Source organism: Chrysemys picta, chromosome 15 (assembly GCF_011386835.1).
Source record: "Chrysemys picta bellii isolate R12L10 chromosome 15, ASM1138683v2, whole genome shotgun sequence".
In the NCBI taxonomy this organism is placed as follows: Eukaryota; Metazoa; Chordata; order Testudines; family Emydidae; genus Chrysemys; species Chrysemys picta.
In genome coordinates this window covers 31,160,147-31,181,427 of record NC_088805.1, presented here as the reverse complement: position 1 = coordinate 31,181,427, position 21,281 = coordinate 31,160,147, and the positions used below count along the sequence as shown (strand labels likewise).

Here is a 21,281-nt window from a genome sequence, read left to right as displayed (position 1 = left end):
CATCTCTGAATTCATCAAGACACAGGAGGAGGCTGGGTCTATCGGAGAAAGATTCCACTCAAACACAATTCAACTAGTGGGCGTCCAGTCACACGTGCTAGAGTGAAAGTTGTTTAACAATGTAATCCCCTGGTTTCACATGCTCATTATTTACTGACAAATGCCTGCTGAGCTGGATATTTCCAGGATTGTTTTCTGCTCAAAGTGCTTTTGTTGTTGTTAAATTTTGAACAAAATCCGGCATTTTAAAAAAGACAAATAGCAATAGGCACCATTCTAAAAAGGAGGTAAAGAAGTACAGAAATAGAAAGCCAGGTCTGTCCAGAGCTAGCATTTACAGCTCGCAAAATACATTCTCTTTATACAACTGAGCACAAAACATTTTTGAGGTTTTTTAAGTGTGCACCTAATCACGCTGCGCTTTAACTGCATGTCAATGGACACCTGTCAGTCTGGAGGCTTAAAGCAGCTATTCACATAAATTATTTATACAGTGCTCAAAGTCTACATGACACGTTATAAAAACAGAATGGGGTGAAATCCTAACCCTCTTGACATAAATGGGAGTTCTGCTATTGACTTCAATAGAGCCAGGATTTGACCCAAGGTCCTGGCCCTCGTGAGCTTACAAACGAAGAGCCTGATCCTCTGAGGTGCTGAGGTCACCACTGAGTGTGATGAGAGTGTCCAGCACCTGGGGGATTGGGTCCTAAATAAGCTTAAGCTCTTTTTTAAGCGCACACTTGTACATGTGTGTTAGTAGTAGTTTGAACAGTTCTGCAGCCACAAATAAATAGTTGAACAGGTTCAGTGAGCTGTAGGATTTGAGTTGTTTTAGGCACTTGTTGCTACCTCAGATACTTACTGTGCCTTAAAACCTTACACCATTGTAAGGCTTTCAAGCACTTTAAGTATTTATTGTGCTGTAAATATTTAAGGCAGTTTAAAGTTATCCTCTTCATCATTTGAGTTAACATAAGCACTTATGCCAACTTAAGACATTTATTCTTTTTCTAAAACCCAGGAAATTAAATGCAAAATATTGCACCAATTTATTATTAGTGCTGCAAAGTTCAAATCACAAAGACTCAGAAAATACAGAAATTCAGGTTCCAACAGCAACATCAACCTGATTGTGATGCACATATGCAATGTTTTGCACTTGTTTTGCTGGTTAAATGTCCCGTTTGATCTTACTATGTGTAGCCCAATGGGCCAGCTTACCTGTATTATATGCATTGCTTTGTTATTCTGCTTTATTATATTTAGTAGTAATGCAAGGAACCTACAGGCTTTTATGCTGTAAGTTTTGGCTTTAACAGATAGTGCGAGGCTTGAGGCCTATAACCTTTGGCATAGATAAATGTAAGTAACTCATAAGTTATAGGAACTGAAAGTAGCATGCAAGAGGTGGAATTTTGTCCAGAATACCGACATCAGCCACCCACAGAAAATAGCTGACACCAGCATCTAGAAGGTTCCAGACAGAACGTCCGACCGCAAAGGTGCCATGACATCAATTTGATGTGTATGCTAATAGGGTAACATCATATATACACTAACCGATAGAAAACGGACACCTTAAGGGGAGGAAATACAAATAAGGACCTCTATTGAATATGCATTGGACATGGCAGCGTCAGCGTAACCTACTATAAAAGTAACATCCCAGGGGCAGCAGGAGGGTGGAAAGATGTAGACCTTGTGAGGGGCCAGAATGATGGCCACCAGGGAAGATGAGGACGATGACAGTGATGAGGAAGATAATGGTTGTCTGAACGATAATGGTTAAATTGGTTAAGAAAGATAAGGGTGTAAGTATGGACGTCCAAATGTACTTTCTGTATTATCTCTATCTGCCTTGTTGAGTTTAAGTGTGTGTAGAACTTTGCTAAATTATTAATACATCATATATTTATATATAAAGAGAGTTCCTACAGTGTAAGTATTGCACCTGTGCACATCGGGGTTCCCAAATTATATGATAATTTTACAATAATCTTACTGGGCCTGATTTTGGGACAAGAACCCGTTACTCCTCAAGTTACAATTATATATACCCAACTTTGGGCCAGGCTAGATATGCATACCGTAAAATGTATAATATATATGTAAAACATAGAGGAGATGACAAGTTAATGGGGTGTTGGAGCCTCTCCTGCTGCACTTTCTGATTTTAATTGTGCTACCTTAACATTGCATTCACACAATTTTTATATATTTAATTATGTACAGGACTTTTTATGAAATTGTGCTTTTGAGATAAATTAGTGAAGATGTATTATTCAGCAAGTTGCTTCTCAAGGATACTGCAGTGATAGACAATCTGATTCAGGCGTCTGTCACTAACAAGTTCTATATCTACACTGGTGCCTGCCAAGCTTAATGGGATTAATGTTAGTTACTACAATTTACTACATTTCTACCTTGTCTTTTCTTCCCAGAGTTCCATTTCCCCATGGGTGTATTTTGTTTCAGATGTGCCATGGAGCCCAGTATGAATTTAGGGAAAGCACTCTCTTTGCCCATGAAAAAAGCACTGCACGTGGACTCTGAGTGGAAAAAGCACTCTGTGTGCAGGATTTTGGTTTGAATCTCTTTTTCCTCCCTTTTAAAGGAGTGCTTAAAATTCACCGTCTGCATGTCAAGTTTTTTAAGCCTGATCTAACAAGGACAGTAAGTTATGTGCCATATAAAAAATTTAGCTATATTAAATAATTAATGACAAACTAGATTAGAATACCTCATTAAGGCCTGAGAAAGGAACCTCTGGACCAGGGCCAATGAAGTATAAATAAAGAGTCTGCACAACCAGTCAGTTTTACCGGCATGTGTTGCTAGGATTACAGTTTGATTTATAGATGCTAGTGTAGATAAAATCATATATAAACACATTTCTGAACTGCGTTCAGTGCAGATGCTCCAGCACAGTTCTGTCTCACGTGGCTCTACCCTGCGAGGTGGAGCTGTAATGGACAGATATTTTCACAAATGGGGAGAGCCAGCTCAGTTTGAGGCTGCAGTGTGGACAGGTACCAAAAGGCACAAAATTCTGTCTTAAGCGACACACTGTAGTTCCTGGCACAAAAAGGCCTCGAGATACATTTGTCCCGGCCAGGTTGACCTTTAGCCAAGAAGCAGTGAAATATATTTTGCTCCGGAGCCAGAATGGGATGTTATCCTGATCAGGTTAATGACCCAGCACAGGGCTCTTGGCATATAATGCAGCATTTAAAAGCAACTGAAAGATACGTTTTGGGAGGGGAAAACAGATAAAAGGTTCAACCTTCGTGAAATATCCTGGACTTCAGATTGTCAGGATAACCTCCACAGAACACAGGGACCTGTCCCAGTTTTTACAGCTCTGGCCTGCAAACCTACCTTGGAAAGCCATTGGTGCTGGCTGCTATTAACTCAGCTTGGCCAACAGGCACGTAGGCCTTTGGTGCTGGGTGGCATTAATTCCAGAAGGGTGACTTGGCTAGCAAGCTGCCTTCTGGGGATAATGCTAAGAATCGGTTTGGTCCACGGCGCACATCGTGCATCACTAGTGCTACCTCCATCAATGGCTATTAGCCAGGATGGCAGGGATGGTGTCCCTAGCCTCTGTTTGCCAGAAGCTGGGAATGGGTGACGGGATGGATCACTTGATGATTCCCTGTTCTGTTCATTCCCTCTGGGGCACCTGGCATTGGCCATTGTCGGAAGACAGGACACTGGGCTAGATGGACCTTTGGTCTGACCCAGTCTGGCTGTTCTTATGTTCCATGGGACATACTGGGCACCTCTGCAGTGGGGTGTACTAGGCTTTGTGATGCTGCTTGGCTGGGGAGTGTTGGGCACTGCTGCCACTAGCGTAGCAGGACGTGCCTGGTGCTTTGGTTGACACTAGCATACTGGTGCATGCCAGGGGCTGTGTCTGGCACTAGCATGGCAGGGTGCACTGGGAGCTGTGGATGGCACTAAGGTGGGGCGCACTGGGCACTGGCACTAAAACCCCATGATAGAAGCTCAAACTATATGTATACCCCAAATTTAAAAAAAAACACAAAAAAATGCCACCGTGGCTAAACAACAAAGTAAAAGAGGTGGTTTGAGATAAAAAGACTTCCTTTAAAAATTGCAAGTCTGACCTTACCCAGAAAAACAGAAAGGAGCATAAACTCTGGCAAGTCAAGTGGAAAAGTACAATTAGGCCAAAAAAGAAATTGAAGAACAACTAGTAAAAGACACAAAAACTAACAGCAAAATGTTTTTTAAGTACAGGAGAAGCAGGAAGCCTGCCAAACAATCAGTGAGGTCACTGGACCATCGGGGTGCTAAAGGGGCACTCAAAGAAGACAAAGCTGTTGCACACAAGCTACATGAATTATTTGCATCTGTCTTCACTGCAGAGGATGTGAGGGCATTTCCCACACCTGAGCCATTATTTTTTGGTGACAAATCTGAGCAACTGTCCCACATTGAGGTGTCCATACAGGAGAATTGGGAACAAATGGATCAGTCAAACAGTAATAAGTCACCAGGACCAGATGGTGTTCACTAGAGTTGGTGCTAACCCATTGCGGACCCTAAGCAGGAAAATCCCCCTGTATAAAACAAGGAAATTCTTATACTAAAAAGTGAATAAGGGGGCCCCTTGAGCTGCTCGGGGCTCTAAGCAATTGCTGTCTCTCCTTATGCCTAGCACCAGCTCTGGTGTTCACCCAACAGTTCTGAAGGAACTCAAATATGAAATTGCAGATCTATTATCTGTGGTATCTATATGTAACCGATCACTTAAATCAATTTCTGTACCAGATGACAGGAAGGGTAGCTGATATAACGTAGATTTTAATAGAAGGTTCCAGAGATGATCCTGGCAATTACAGACTGATAAACCTAACTTCAGTACCAGGCAAATTATCATAAGAACGGCCACATTGGGTCAGACCAATGGTCTGTCCAGCCCTGTATCCAGATAGTGGCTAATGCCAGATGCTTCCGAGGGAATGAACAGAATAGGGCAATTATCAAGTGATCCATCCCTGGTCTCTCAGTCCCAGCTGCCAGCAGTCAGAGGGTTGGGCCACCCAAAGCAGTGGGTTGTGTTGCTGACCAGCCTGGCTAATAGCAATTGATGGCCCTATCTGCCATGAACTACCAAGTTGTGTTTTTTTACCCAATTATCATTTTGGGCTCCACAACATCCCCTGGCGAGGCGTTCCACAGGTTAACTGTGGCTTGGGTGAAGACATCCTTTCTTCCGTTTGTTTTAAGCCTGCTGTCTATGGATGCCATTGGGTGACCCAGGCTGGTGCCTTATAGAGGGGGTACATAACACGTCCCAGTGCCCTGGCTCCACACTGCAGGCCCAGCCCCTGGGCCAGGCCTCCATGGGGGCACAGGTGTGGCTGGCCCACGCGCTGCGCCTGCCGCACGGACTGTCACCCGCAGGGGGCGCGCGGGGCCGGGGGAGGCGTGGCTGTCCATGCTCACTTCCGGGATGGGCGGGCCCGGGCGCCCGGCCCGGGGGGATGGGCGGGCCTGGGCAGGCCCCGGTGATTGGGCGGGCTGGGGCGGAAGTAGCCCGGTGATTGGGCGGGACACATCGGGCCGGCAATTGGGCCCCGCCCTAAAGAGGCTCTAGCCGGGTGCTCCCCCCCTCCCGCTCAGTGCGAGCCCAGGCGGCGGCGGCTCCGGTCGGGCTCGCGGCGCAGGCGGCCTCGCCCCCAGCCATGGCGCTGCTGCTGGAGCACGAGTTCCGGGTGGTGCCGGCGGACCGGGAGATCGAGACCGGCCCCTTCCTGGACGCCGTGGCGCATCTGCCGCCCTTCTTCGGTGCGGGGCTGGGGCAGGGAGAAGCACCCCCGGGGGGTCGGGGTGCCGCGCCCCGGGGTGCGGGGCTGGGCAGGGAGAAGCACCCCTGGGGGGTGGGTGGGTGCGGGGTAGGGGTGCCGCGCCCCGTGGTGCGGGGCTGGGTCAGGGGTGCCGCGCCCCTTGGGCGGTGGGGAAGGGTCTAGCCCGAGGCGTGGGGCTGGGGAAGCACCCAGGGGGGTGGGTGCGGGGCTGGGCAGGGGAAGCGGCCCGGGTCGGCTGGGCGGGGGGAAGCACCCCCGGGGGGGTGCAGGGCAGGACCCGGTGAGCCAGCTCGCCCCCTGGGGATGTGGCTCGTTCCCTCTCCGCCCGCTGGAGACCCTGGTGCGCTGCTTGCTGGGTTTAAGCTCCCTGTGCTGCGGTGGCATCGGAGACTCTGGTGAGGTGCAGGCAAAGGGGAGCCCTTTGCTCCATGCCAGGCCTGACGCTGGACAGACCCTGCTCCAGCCCCAGGGGTGCTGTGCACAGGCTGGCCCCTAACACGCCCTGTGCGCTCGGGCCCCTGTCCTGGCCGGGGCAGAGAAGTGCCCTGGCAGCCCAACCCGGGATAGACACGGCTGTCAGGCACAGCGGCTGTGCTGCCTTTGAGATGAGTCCAGTGACCTGTTGGTGGGTAGCTGATAGGGTGCGTGTGCCCCGGATATCTGTCAAGTCTGAGCCGTTTTGCTAGCTCAGGGATCGTTCCCTGTGCCCTGCAGGTCACTCGCTCGCTGTGCCCTCGTGTACCCAGCTCTCTCAACGGTGCTCGCTTTTCTGTTTCAGGTAGTGTCAGGATGCTCCAGGCTGTCTCGGACACGCTCAGTTAGACAGAGGGTCAGACTGTATTGGCTGGCACACTGTGCTTATCGCCTGGAGCTGAGAGAGTCAGGAGACCTTGTACCAGATCCTCAGCAGCTGTGTCCAGAGAGGTGTGAGGGTTAGCGAAACCCGCGGGAGTGTGTGGGTGGGGGGTTCAAGCTGGCTCCTTAATTCAGAGTCAAGGCATTTCTAGCACTTCGCCAGTGCATGGACTCTGGTGTTTCATGTGCTGCTTTTTACATGTCGGAAGGAAAGCTGTATTAGGGGAAATGGTGTAATTAACGCAGTACAGCTTCTGTGTCTAGATGAGCCCTCAGATGGCTGTGCTCCACTTAAAGATGTACAGTGTCTAATGTGGCTCAGATATATTGGTATAAAGCTGCTTATACCGGGGTAGCTTATTCCTGCAAAACTTGTCACACAATGTCAACACCTTAAAAACGTAATATGCCAAGGCCTAGGCTACATGTCGTCTTTGTACCTGCATGTGGTATGACTGTGCAATGAGTTTGTAACTGACTGGGCTGGAGAGGGGGACTGTGGAAAATAGAAAAGCTTGGCACACCCTTAATGTTCCCTAAACAGCTTTCCTGATGTAGGCTATCTAGCACAACCCTTCAGAGGAGGCTTTCTCTCCTAGGTGTGGGGTGATGCTGCTGGTTAGTTCAAAAAACCAAAAACCTGGGACTCTTTTCAAGGGGTTCCGTGTTAATTGACACAGCTCTGCAATGTATGTGGGGCTTTTGAGACGTGGTTACATCAGCCAAATGCACCTAAACATGGCCAACAGTTTAAGTGCGTGGAGAGGGCCTGGTTGGTTTGTAGATGAATCTCACTGAGCCCTATATTGATGGATCTGCCAGTGTTTGTTAGAAGCTTTAACTTTCTGGGGTTTAAAGCACTGCTTGTTCTGGCCTCAAACCCAGTACAGCCTTGATTTTTTTTTTCTTTTAAAGAGGGGGGAGGAGGGGCTGTTTGGTTTTCAAAAGCATGGGAGACTTGGCTTGTGGTTCTGATTCAGTGCCCTAAGAGGAGGGGCACAGGCAGGTGTAAAGTGATGATTCTCTCTACACTTGGACTCCGATGATAAACTTTTCCAGCACTTCTCCAAGTTCTTAATATTTTGGGAGGTGGCTGAGACGACTGTTAAACAGCAGTCTCCCCCTTTAAAATTCAGCTGAATTAGTTGCCTTGGAATAAGGTGAGGGGGTCTGAAGGCAGCATTTAAGGCTGCATAGTGTGTTGGGCCCACAAGGGCTTTGTAGGGAAACTCTGTGCCCAGGCAGGATGTCCAGAAAAATGTATCTGGAAGAGCCACAGGACAAGTGAGTGTTTTCCTAGCCCCAGGAAAGGGCATCAGTGAAGCAGCAGCTTCCCATGATTTCAGTGCCCCCCCTCAAGGAAAGGGGGGTTTTGGGTGGTGGTATTCCTTCTTTCCCTGCTCCCTCAGACGTCTTGTAAATGGAGCCAGTCCAGCCACAAGAACAGGCCCCCATGACCTGGCATTAAATATGCTGATGATGCTTGGGGAAAACTGCATCAGTTATTCTGCCTCAGCTGGACTTGGCAGCACCCCCTGTCATGGATTTAAATGGGAGACCGTTGCCCAGTCCCCAAGGAATTGGCAGTCTGAATCATGTCCTAGAAAATGAGCTCCCCAGGCGTAAAATCCGCTTGCCTGGCATCTAACATGGTGTTGGGACAATACATTGTTTACTTGCTCACCCCAGGGGCGTTGACAAGTAGGCCACAAGGCTTGTTGCAGAATTTATGGATGATTTTCTCTGGCCTGTGTTACACAGGCCGTTAGACTAAAAAATCTACCTGAAATGTTGTTCTGCTTCCTGAGACAGACATTCTGTTCCAAGAGAGACCTGGGGATGGGGCTGAGTTGTCCGCTAACAATTGCATTCTCTTCGCAGTTACTAGATCCGTTTTGTTCAGTGGTTGAGATGTACGAATTGTTGCCCTTTCAGAGCTGAACTCTGCATTTCAGTTCTCGGGACTTGGCTGGAAAGTCAGCACTCAACTGAGCAGGCTGCAGAGTTAACGAAGCAGGGTTGTTTAAAGTAAAACCCCACTCTTCACATCTGCAGGAGAGGGTTGCAGTTAAAGCAGACGAACAGGCTTGATGTTTATTACCATGGCACTAAAGCCCTGCCTAAGCTTTAGGACTGTGGTGAATGCCTGCTCAAGAATTCTTGTAAGGTTTGGGTATGGTGGATTTTAACTTCCGTGGATTCCTGGTAGATGCCTCCCCTGATCAATTGATCCTCAAGCAGTGATGGCCGTTAAACTTCATACCTTGGGTACATCTGCCTTCTAAAGATTTGCTCTTTCACTGCACACAGAGGTGAACTCTGCTTCCCTGAGCTGTCCTATAATAGGTCATGGGGGGGAGGGGATAGCTCAGTGGTTTGAGCATTGGCCTGCTAAACCCAGGGTTGTGAGTTCAATCCTTGAGGGGACCATTTAGGGATCTGGGGCAAAAATCAGTAGCTAGTGAAGGCAGGGGGATGGACTCAATGACCTTTCAAGGCCCCTTCCAGTTCTAGGAGATAGGATATCTCCATTAATTTTTTTTTAATGGGGCATCTTTTCCTGCATGGTCTTTGACTGTTTCCTCATCCTTTCATCTCTCTCTCTCTCTCTCTCTCTGCACTATGTCTCCCTCCCTAAACTGAGTTTTCAGCCCCACAACATTTCTCACTATTGTACCTTCTGTAAAGCTTTCCCACCTGGGCACTCACAATGTTTGGCAATTGTACCCCACACCTAAAAGCCAGAGGATTAAACCTAGTAACCAAAGATACTGACCAGGTGAGAAGCCAATTTCTATGCCCCCTACCTTCTTAGGCTCCTTGCAAAGAGGAGGATGTTGGGATTCCAATGAAGTGTTGACCCTCCCCCAGCCGCCTGGCTTTAGCAGTGGAGAGGGGTCTGTGACTCGACCTGTCTGTCCTACTCGGGTTTTGATCTGCCTTCCCAGCGGATACCTCCAGTGCCTGCCTCCGCTGTTACAGTGGTTGCCAAACTTTTTACTGAGGTGACTCACCAACTGCATTTTGTCTTCCCCTGCTCCTCCTCTTCTCAGCCCTCCAGTGCCCTGCTCTCCCCTCCCCTCCCCCCAAGCCTCCTGCTTGGCTCGCCAGCCCTTTCCCCCGTCTGCAGCCCCAGCCAGCTCCTCTCTCTCAGGCCGCTGCTGTCAGCTTGCTGGCTCCAGCTGCTCCCTCGATCCCACTTCCCACCCTGCTGCCCCGGCCCAGCAGCAGTGAGTGCAGCAGGGGAGGGGAGGAGAATGCTTCCAGAGCATGCATGGGGTGAGGAGTGACAGGAGGGCAGTGACAGGCAACCCACCTACACCTTTCCTGTGACCCCCTAATGGCCCAAGATCTGTCATTTGGGGGACACTGACTTGCAGCTCTTTGAGCAGCAGTGGGGAAGCTGACTTGATTCTGTTAGTTTCATTGCTGCCCAGAGCGTTCTGACTAGCAGCAATAAAACTGACCAGGAATAGTTCAGTTTTCACCCTGCTGTAGCTTGGCAGAGGCCTTGAGCTGTAGGACAGCGTCAATTCCCTTCTGCTTGCATTTGCAGAGTTAGTGTTACAATCACGGGGGTTAAAATGGAAGCTTAGATTCTGCAGCTGTTCCAATGGTGCTTTCCCAGGAAAGCTGCCTGTTTCCCCGAGCATGTGGGTTTGTCCTGTCCCAGTAAACTAAACATGTTTTTAATATAAATGTTTGACAGCCAAAAGAATTAGGTATGTTCCTGCTTGGTTATATCTCCTGCAAATTACTCAGTTAAGTGGAATGCAGCATATTAGAAATCAGCCCGGTTCTCAGATAAGTAGCATGCTTCATAATTGAGTGTAACTGAATCTTGCCACCAATCCTGCCCTGTTTACAGGCAGGGTATAGTGATACTTTGCTTTCTCTTGTTGTCTGATATCCAAGTGACTAAGGAGGCATCTATCCTTCAGTCATTTTGTGTGTGTGATCTATAGAAAAAGAACTTCAGCAGTGCAGTGTGTTAATGGTGACTGTCTTTGGAAGGCTACCAATACTTGTCAGCAAAGGGAATCGAGAGCAAGAAGGAAGATCTCGAGCCCACACTCAAAACAGTGGGAGGTCGCTGAGTTGTGACTGCTTGTGAGCTGTGGCAGTTACTAGATGTTGCTATTGCTGTTCTGATCAAGAGGGAAAAATCCCCAAGGTGTGTTGCACTCTGTATGTAACATGAATCCATCCCTCCAACCCAATATTTACTTACCTGATTTGGCAGCATAAGCAAGACTTAGGTAAGCAGTGACTGACTCTACTGGATAGGGCGGGTGGAACAACTCTTTTCTTGAATGGCTTGGGAAACGCAGGTGGTAGCAGCACAAGTAAGAGCATTAACCTTTCTGCGGTGCTCTGGGGAGGGAAGTATCCTGGCAGCATCCTTCTGAGTGAGGTGGGGATTGTCTTTTGACCAGTCACGTTGGGATGTGGAACACAAATGAAGTGGAACTCCGCTACTGGTGATTGGGTGGGAGGGGGGAGTTAAATGTGTATATACAATTGTTAGTGACTTGTCTGTGGTCTACATCAAGTGGGTACTGGAGCCAGGGTTAGTGCCTGGGCATTGCTAGCTCCCAGTACTGTGTTCAGTCCACTTGGTCACACTGTGTTCCATTGCAGGCCTCTCCTGTTTGTCTCACTGCATTGTAACATGCTGAGCTCCTCCTGGCAGTTGGATGCCAGCGGACTAGGTAATGCTGTTGGAAGAACATCGGGGCTACTTCAGCGAGAGATGCTGCTGTACGACCTCGTTCCACTCGTGTCAGCTTCCTGGAGGCAGTTAGGGCCCAGTAGGATTTGTCACCGTTTACAATAACGCTGAAGAGTGACTCTGCCATCTGTCTAAAACACCAAACAGATGCCCCTCTGAGCACCCTGGCTCTGCCCAATCCCTTGCCCAGAGACGGGCAGGGATGCTCGCTGAGCGTGAGAACCTCTGGTCAGTAGTAAAGTCAGCAGCCCTGACTGGGCGGGAGAATCTTTCCAATGTGGAGCTGTTTTACCCCTGCAGCCCTGGAATCTGTGATCGCACCAAACCTACCGCAGCTTGGTGTGGGGAGGGTCTGGAACAGTCTGTGTGAAGGGTAACCCTGTGTCGCCAAGCAGCGGTGTAAAAAGGGCAGCAGAGGTTCCATGCCTGTCTCAATGATGGTCAGATTTCTCAGAGTACAAGAGAAGCTGTTTTTCTTCTGGCAGCCCCACAAATGTTGCCTATGACGGATGAGAGTGAAGGCAGGATTTGGCTTTGCGACTGGAGCCAAGTTAACAGTTCGGTTATAGTCTAGCACTGTTTGCTGCTGATAGCTATCTGGGGTAAAAAACAGTAACTTTGAATAACAATGTTGACTCTGAATTCACATGGGGAGCAGCAGACCTGTTGAACAGAAATGTCACTCTTTACCAGGCCCCTAGCTGCATCCCAGCAGATTGGGGAAGTTTTAATTCATCATATTTCAAACAAAGTACCAAGCAAGATCTTTAGCAGCACGCCCATCACTGCTATTGGCCTGCGGGGCGTGCTCATGGGTGAGAACCAAAGCTTCTTACAAAGGGATCATCCCACATGTGGTCTGCCTGACTCAATCATATCGTAATCCAGTGACTGGTTGGATTGCATCACTGGAGAACTTGTACAGTAGAAGGTTAATTGGCAAAGATCCCATCAAACTGGCTAAACGACTGAGTGGAAAACTGCTGAAGCTCGCAGTTCAAATTCCCTCGAGTCAAACTGGTCACTGTAAGAACCGCCTGGGCTGGCCCAACCACGTCCAAGAGGGAGCTGAGCAACAACACAAGATCATGATTTAACCAAGTCACCCGGAAAATCAGGGGCAGTGCCAGGGATAGAACCCAGATTGGAGTCCAGTGCTCTAACCACAGGACTGCTGTCCTTGTCCTGTCCCCCCTCACTGCCGGGGCACTGGAAGCTCGGTCTTCTGTGCAGTGACCTTTATAGTACTTCGTGGCTTCTGTCCCTCCACTGCACTAGCGGTTGGTTGAGTTCTTATGGCATTGTTCCAAATCAGGCGGGGGAGGACTTTAAGATGCTGTTGTGGGAAGGCAGCTTGGGAGACCAGATTTCAGCCTGAAGTGATGTGCATGTATTGTCACTCCATGAACCTTCCCCATTTCCCAGGATTCCTTTCCTTGAGCCAGTCCTTCAAAAACGCAGACCAGCTTTGCTGTGTGAGGAGCGGTCTCTCACCAGCAACCCTCAAACGCAGCATAGGGCAGCCTGGTGACCCTGGCAATAGAGGCTTGTCTCAAAACATCTGTTCAGAAATCTTGTTTTATCACACTATGACCTTACTGAGCTCCCAGCTCCCTTAGTGCAGACAGTGTTGTGTTAGGGAGCAGTAACCTGCGTTACAAACACACCACAGTGAAGCCATTAACAGCCGCCTCCTTCACAACTCCCTGTAATGGTCTTGTGTAACCACTGACACATCTGCAGCGTAATTGAAGGGCTTGTTTACACTTGAAAGTTTAATTCAGATCAAAGTAGGGTGTGGATTTAAAGTGTGATATCTGTTCTAGACTAACTCATGTGTGGACAAGCCCTAAAAATCCGGATTTCTATTTGGCATTGGGATATTTCAACACCGTGGATATTCTGCTGTTAAAGTGTGAGCAAATAAGTGTCTGGTATAGCGCAAGCAGGAAAGAGGGCTGATTATCCATCTCGCCCTCCGCTTTATCCCCAGCTTCTCCAGCATTTCTTCCTGGGATGAAATAGGAAGGTGGCACCTCCCTGTAAAGGTATCAAAGCTGCTAGGGTGAGGCTGCCAGCAAGAGCCATTAGGCTGCACTCTGGGGCAATGCAAAGCAGAAGGACTCGGTCTGAGCTTCAGAGTAACAGCCGTGTTAGTCTGTATCCGCAAAAAGAAGAACAGGAGGACTTGTGGCACCTTAGAGACTAACAAATTTATTAGAGCATAAGCTTTCGTGGACTACAGCCCACTTCTTCGGATGCATATAGAATGGAACATATATTGAGGAGATATATATACACACATACAGAGAGCATAAACAGGTGGGAGTTGTCTTACCAACTCTGAGAGGTCTGAGCTAAAACTGGTAAAACAGGAATGTGACGGGCAGAGCAGTCGTGTTCCCAGGACCGGGTTTGTGCTAAGCGTAGCCTTGGACGGGCTGCTGCAGTAGGAGAGCAAGAAGCAGCTTGTGGCCCTACGCTCTGGGAATGCTCCTCTACACCCACGTGTTTGGGGCAGAACTTACTTGCTGAGTTAGTTTGTTCCTATCTGATAAAGCTGTTACAAGCTAATGGATGTTCATTGGAAGCTGAATAAATCTGAAAACCTTTGGCTCAGCAGAGCACTAATTGCGAAGAGTAGTGCTACGAAACGGAAATCCAGGACACGTCAGCGATTGGAGCACCGACAACATGAGCTGGGCTGCCATGGGACGAGGTGTACACCAGAACAGTCTCAGATGCCTTCCTAGAAGGATCTGAACGATCCTATTAAATGCATACCCCGCTCCCTGCCCATCCTCTGAATTTTTGCTTCTGTTCATCTTATTCTAATGGTTTCCCCTTCAGTTTCTCTCTATGCAGAATAAGATTTAAAACTAGTTGGATTTTTATAAACGGGAATGCAAATTGATTCGTATTCTGTATAATCAAATGTTGAAAGCATAGGAAAGATAAGGCAGCAGTGGGTTACTGCGTTGCGAGAAGCTTGCGTATGGAGGGATGGGGAGGCCTGTATGTGTGTATTGAAAGTTTTAACGCGTTAATGGTGGGGAGAAAGAAACGGCTTGTGAGCACTGTCGGGTGTTGGGAAGCTGTGTCCCCTGGGATGGCGGCTGCTTTGGCTGACTGGGATCTCACCGCGGCTCCCTTCTGGACAGCCCTGGGCCCTTTGCCCAAAGTAGAATGGGCTGTGGGGAGCCAGAAAAGGGGTTTTTCAAACAGCGCTTTGCTCGCCTAACCCACTATCTCTGCTATTCAGTGGCACGGAGGCCAGCATTCCTTCTCAGCCCATCCCTGTGGACATCACTGCTGCTTTGGGTCCTGACAGGCCCAGGTTCCTTCTGGCATCCTGTCCCCCCTCGGCTTTCCTGACTTCCTCCTGGTTCTCCTCCCTGTCTGGCTGTTCTTGGAGGGGATCCCGCTCTGCTCTCCATCTTCTCCCTCTGCTCTCTCCGGGTGAGCTCACTTGCACAGTCTCAACCATCCTCCTGATGCTGAAGGCTCAGGCTCCGCCTCTGCTCCTGACCAGTCTCCCTCCAGCTGACCCTGCACCTCGCCCTGGCTGCCGTCTCCTGGGGGAGTCTGGCTTCCAGCTTGAACGTAGCACGGCCCAAGCTGTGCTCACGTCCTCGCCTCTTCAGCCAGTGCCGTGATGGGCTGGGGCCTCTAGGTGCTGCAGTGATGTATGTGTAGGTCAAACTCCTCTCCCATCAGGGTGCTGGGGATGGGGGAGCTCAGGCGCTTGTCCTGTGGAAATAATGAACCAGTTCACTCGTCTAGTGTGGACGGGCCAGGTGGTCCAGGCTGCTGGCGAACAGGATTTCCATAGCCAGTTAGGCATTTCCGTCTGTGGGGGAGGGGCAGGGGCGTCATGGCATGTGTACAGCAGACTGGCCGGCCCCAGGCAGAAAAATCCCGGTGGGGAGTGTGGTGCCCAAGGGGCGCTGCCAGTGGGGATTGCACTGTATCAGGGAGCCCCAGCCGCTGCGGGGTGGGGATATTGCGGGCATTGCCCCAGTTGCATTTCCTGGGCTGATGCTCCTCAGTGGCAAACCCAGAGGGCAGATTCTGCTGCCTTTCCACGTCCTGATGTCAGGATGTGCAGTTCTCGGCCGCGTCCATCTCTCATTGCACGGGTGGAAGCTGTTGCTCAGTTAAATGTCCATCAGACAAGAGCTAGTGTTCTGTTCCAGGGGCTGCCTCCGTGGCCGTGCTCCGGACAATGTCTGCTATTGTGGGAGACGTGCATTACAAAAGTCCCCCTACGAAAGCTGCGTATAAAGCAATATAATGGCTGCCTTGATTGCCAGCCACTATCAATGAGGTGCTGTATCTTTTAATTGGATGCATTGATTTTACTGAGACACTTTGGTCGAACGCCATAAGTCACAGTACAGTAACCTAAACCCCCTTCAAGTTGGGTCACGTAGTGAGATGGCGTGAAAATGGTTCCCAAGTGCTTGTGGTACCTGCCCACATGGGGCTCTCTGCATGAGGGCTCTGGCCCCTGGTGCTCTGCTGTGCGCTGTCCTCTGGTTTAGGGGAGATGTTCTCAAGAGCCAAGCGTGCCAGGGCCCTTCCCCATCTCTGTACGTAACTCTGGGGATCTGGCTGAAGCACAAGAAATTAAAGCTTCGGGCTTCGCTAAAGTGAATTTGGAGACCGTGACGTGCAGGCACGTCATGGGCAGCCGTGAAGCTGACTTGGCTCTGCCTTGCTCTCGTCATTCCCTCTTCCCCATTGTCAGTGTGGTTCTGCCCTGGCCTGGCAGGAGCGCTGGGAAGGGGGAGCGGGATCATTCAGCCTCTGGTGCCTCTGACCCTGCTGGAAGGGGCTGACCGTGGAGCTGGGTTTTTCTGCCTTGTGCGCTTGTCCAGGGGAGACTCCTAACTCCTGGTCTATTTCAACCCAATCCAAATTCAGGCCTGTGACCTAGAGGTAAAGGGTCTGTATCCCTTGGCATCTCTGCTGGATCAAAATATCATTGCCAGCCCTATGCAAATAGGGTCATGGATTTTGCCGAAGGATTGTTCAGGGGTCAAGGAAATGTTACACACTAACAGTCGGTGGCACTGCCCTTCAGTTAACCAGCCTTGATTAAAAATAAGGTTCACAACAATGGAAGGGAGGAAGTAATCGGAATCCACAGATTATTGCTAAGAACTGAAAAACTAGTGTACCGTACCTCGGAGTAACTAGTGTGTGAGCTGTCCCAAGGGAAGAGAACAATGAAGACACGGCACTTGAGTTTTATAGTGAGGTAAGCTGGGCGTGGCCAGTGCTTGACCCTCACCTGGGGTTGACCTCATGGTAAAACTGAAGTATGTTGTTTTTCCCTGTGTTCTTCCCTCCTGACAGCTCATGCAAACATCCCTCCTTTTGAGCAGTGAGGACAAGGCCATAGAGGGCTGGAAAGTCAGATTCCTCGACAAAGGAAAGCGTTCAAACTGGGACATGTGTAAGCACTAAACAGCTGATGCGTGACAGAGTGACGATGAAACTGGGGGATCTAAAGTGATGTGGTAATACAGCATGACCGAGCTGACCGCCTTGAGAACATTTTGACCTTAAGCAGAATTCACTTCCTGCCCCAATAAACTGGTGGTACCGACTGGTAGGAGCTGAAGCTCAATTGGCTTGTCCCCGAAGTGCTGTGAAGATAGAACAGGAGTACTTGTGGCACCTTAGAGACTAACAAATTTATTAGAGCATAAGCTTTCGTGGACTACATAGAAGCAGTAGGACTGCTTGTGATTTTTTTTGCCCCAAGTGTGTGTGGTTATTTATCCACTGGACACCCCCTTTGTAGCTCGGCTGTTTGTAAATACCTCATGCTTCTTTTTCACCCTGGCTTGTTTGTATCTGATCTGTTCCGGATCTGTTGCCTTTTGACTGTATTTCAGAGGTATCTGGTTGTATGCCCTGATTCAGGGATCTGTTCTGTGACATAAATTGGCTCTTTTTGTTGGCCTTCCTGATACACCCTCTTTTTTTTTTTTTTTTTTTTTTTTTCCCCTAGATTGCCTTGGGACACCAATAGTGTATTCGCCAGTCAAAGCAGATCTAGCTGGAAATATCAAGGTAGGAAGGGGTATCCCTGAGGTCTCGGATTCTTCAAGACCTGTATTCTGGTGGTACTTGCACTACATCTCCAAACTCCAACACTAAAGGCTACAATCACTAATAATTGTGCTGTGCTGGGGAGACTTGAATTTGGCGAATTTCTCCATGTGAAGCTGTTGTCAAAATGGAAAGCTGTGAATTGGAGATGGCAAAGAGGGTCACACTGGGTTTCTTAGCACGGCTTCAAGCAGAGGAACATTCAGTCCAGGGTTGCTTCTGGCTTCCTACCTCCTCCCCCTCCCCCCGCAAAGACCTCTCTAGGTTCAGGATTGACATTTGCTATTAGGTTTCTGTATTGACTGGCCTCTTCAGTTAGTTGCTTCTGCTTGAAATTTCCCACAGTGCCTATAGCAATGAATGCAAGGAACAAAACTGGCGAGAGCACCAGGCCAATGTCTCCAGCAGGCCTTGGGAATATTCTTCGTTACATTGCAGTCATAAAATGGGAGTCTCTTCCTGAAGGAGCCTGCAGTTCTGTGGACTTGGGTTTCCAGCAAACATGCTTTTTGGCTAGTTCATCACTGATTTCCCCATTTATGCAGCTGTGATGCTATCTACCAATGTTAAACACCCTGAATTTGGATAAATACTTAGACCATTTTCCCTCCTCCTCCTGCAATGTTGCTGAACGTTGCTAAGCTGCCTGTAATGGGAGTGCAGAGGTCAGTGCTCATAACACTGCATTTTAATTGCAATACACTCGTTTCTAAGGCTGTAGGCTGCGTTCAGGCAAAGCTCTGAATTATTTCCTTTGGTCAATTTCAGAAAATCCGAGCAGTTTATGAATCCAATCCTACCAAGTTCAAAACGCTAAAGAACATTTTGGAAGTGGAGAAGGAAATGTATGGACCAGAGTGGCCGAAAACTGGTGCGACACTGGCACTAATGTGGCTAAAAAGGTGAAATGTGGATTGTGTGGCTGTAAATCTCTCTCTCTCTAGACTTGCATGCCAAATGCTGATTCCACTACAGAGAATGAGTTGCTCTTTGTGGTTCTGGCCTAGTTAAAACTCCATTGCTATTAATTTGTCCCCCTCCAGTATGTCTGTCACCTGGTAAAACAAGGCTGCTGTCTTCCATATATAGTCTGTTCTAGCACCGTGGTTCTCAACCAGGGGTCCGCAGCCTCCCAGTGTCTGGAGCCCTGTGCCCCCTTCTGTGGCTGAAGCCCTGAGATACCCTCAACGCAGTGGCTGAAGCCAGGAGCCCTGAACTTCCCCCGTCTCTCTTCTCTTCTCCCCCCTCCCCCTGCCCCGCTGGGCCCTGGAGTTTTTATGGTGTGTGTGGGAGGGGGGAGCTCAAAAGAAGGTTTGGCCTAGACCATGTGGGCTGCTTGATGCATACGTGGCAGGAATGGTAAATTCTGGAGAGGGCCATGTGAAAACCCTGCTGCAAGAAATCCAGAATCCTGCTGCAGCCACAGCCTGTTAACCTCCCTTGGGGAGGTGTTTTGAGACTGGTACTGTGGGTGACACTTGCAGATGCTGTTTCTCTCCTAACTTGGGCTGACTGGTGATAGAACTGTGAAATGCCTGACGGACAGTTGTGTGTCTAGTGCAAACCTCTCACACAGCTGTTCTGTGCTCTCCTTATTCACTCAGGGGCCTGAAGTTCATTCAAGTTCTCCTGCAGAGCCTTTCGGATGGCGAGAGGGATGAGGAAAACCCGAACCTCATCCGAGTCAATGCACTGAAAGCCTATGAAATAGCCCTGAAGAAATATCATGGCTGGATGCTGCAGAAGCTCTTTTCAGTGAGTGCTTGCCTCCAGAGGGACTGGGGGAGAGACGCCCGACTCATTGGCTGGGCATAGCCCCTGGAGCAGTGCTTCCTGGTGAAGGCAGCTGGGAGTTGGTGCCTAGATGCTCACCCTATAAATTCCTTTAGTCTCTCCTGCATAAGGAGTGCAGGATTGGGCTCTGCTCCGCTTCTTCTCCTAGGCTTGGCCAGGAGGGGACATGATTTTCCAAAGTCTCTCAGGGTTTGGGAGTCAGTCTACACACGGTAAAGGAACCTGACTTCTCAGAGTGCAGAGCTCCTGCCTGCTGAAAACCCAGCCCCTGGGCCTCTGTCACTAGTCACTCCTGGGAATCCTGGCCAGTTGGTGCTATTCAGGGGACTTGTGGGCTCTGGGCTAGTCTCCCTGATCCCAAGGAGATGCTCAATTCTGAGTAGCCAGTGGGGTTGCTATCAAAGTTTGCTGTGGTAGATGCTTGTCACAGCAACTTCTGTGTGGTAGGTTGTGCTTGTAAGAACTCACTTAGCTCCTTTGGTGCAGAGCCGGGAGTGTTCTGCTTGGGGGGATGGGCCCTAACAGAGCTAATGGGAGCCTGGGCAAGGCAGTGGGAGTTTGTGGTAGGCAAAACGGACAATGGTGAGCTCGGGGGGTGTCTCGGCGGGGAGCAAGGGATGGTAGTGCTGATTTAATCTTCTACAGTGAGGATTTCCTCCGTCAATTAGGCAACTTGGAAGGAAACTTAAGTTTTGCACCTACCTTTGGCTTTAAGCCTTGTGGGCCTGCTGCTTTGCCGTGCTGAGCTCATGCAGTTTCTAGGGTGCATACAGCCCAAGGTGGGTTCATTTTATCGGCCATTTGTACAAAAAACAGTGAACTCTGAAGCGCACCAGGTGTCTTGCCTACCTCTGCTTCACTACAAGTTCTTTCCCCCTCTTAGGGATCCGTCTATGCTCTTCCATACAAGTCGGATTTACTGAAGGCTCTTGAGAAAGGAAAAGAAGTGAACGAGGAGGAGACTTTAGAGAAGATCCACCAGTTCCTAGCAAAAGCCACTCCTGTGCTGGATGCGATTTACGATATGTACACAAAAATGAATGCAGAACTGAACTACAAAGCTTAACATTTGCACAGGACTCCTACCACCAAGTATACACTACCTTCATCCTAACGTGGGAACCCGAAATCACTGAGCACGGGGGCTGCTCCTGGTCAGCAAGGGACTGCTTCCTGGCCTGGATATGCAGGGAATAGCCTCATTTTTAAATAGAGCAATAAAATGATTGTATCTCAAATCTTCATGGAACTTCCCACACCTATTTACCAACGGGGGAGCAATGAAACTTTCTACTTTTGACTTAACAGATTTCTTTAAACCCTGTCTGGGGAATGAGGTGAACTGACAATGCTTAGCTGCTGCTATTTTCTGGCTCTGGCTCAGTTATAGAGAAGGGTCTTATGAAGATATTGGTGTCTATTTAGATACCACCATGAGTTTGTACTTCCCTGGCAGCAGTTCCCTCTGATGGCCTGTGGGGGGGGTTAAGAGGGTTAAACTGCTTGATTACACTGACTGAGAAGCTTCCAAAATAATGCCAGAAACTTGGAAGAAAATAAGCCTTCAGTGATTTCTCCCCCCTCCCCCAAGGTCCCAGTGAAATCTTGTAGGATTCTGAGTTTCCTCCAGGGTGGGAATGGTTTCTTCTGCCTAACTATTTCTTCAGGGACAGTTACTCCAAGTTAAACCACTTGTAACTGCTATGTGTGTATTTTCTTACAAATTTTGCTCCAGAGACACAAGTTGCCTTAATAGTGGTTTGTGGCACAACTGAGCCTTACCTTAGGACAATGCAGGAGGGAGGGGAGAGAACTTCAAATAAATGCTAAAAATGAAACATCTGTTTTGAAATTCTTTTGATGTTATCTGACTAGAGAAATTCCTTCTCCTTTGGTGCCAGTCTCCTCACCCCATCTGTTCTCTTAAATTTTACAGA

General features: G+C 49.0%; 1 protein-coding gene across 2 annotated transcripts; it reads left to right on the top strand.

Moving 5' to 3' along the window:
* Window positions 1-5,607: 5,607 nt before the first annotated feature.
* Window positions 5,608-21,182, top strand: GLTP (glycolipid transfer protein). Of its 2 annotated transcripts, XM_065568852.1 has the most exons (6): window positions 11,211-13,554; window positions 13,778-16,888; window positions 17,450-17,511; window positions 18,319-18,452; window positions 19,155-19,305; window positions 20,228-21,182. In XM_065568852.1, exons 2-6 carry the CDS (start codon window positions 16,792-16,794, stop codon window positions 20,408-20,410), a joined length of 627 nt encoding a protein of 208 aa, XP_065424924.1. In that variant the 5' UTR covers window positions 11,211-13,554; window positions 13,778-16,791; the 3' UTR covers window positions 20,411-21,182. The 2 variants fall into 2 exon arrangements, with proteins under 2 accessions (XP_005298586.1, XP_065424924.1); XM_005298529.3 differs by lacking the exons at window positions 11,211-13,554; window positions 13,778-16,888 and adding an exon at window positions 5,608-5,820.
* The last annotated feature ends 99 nt before the right edge of the window (window positions 21,183-21,281 follow it).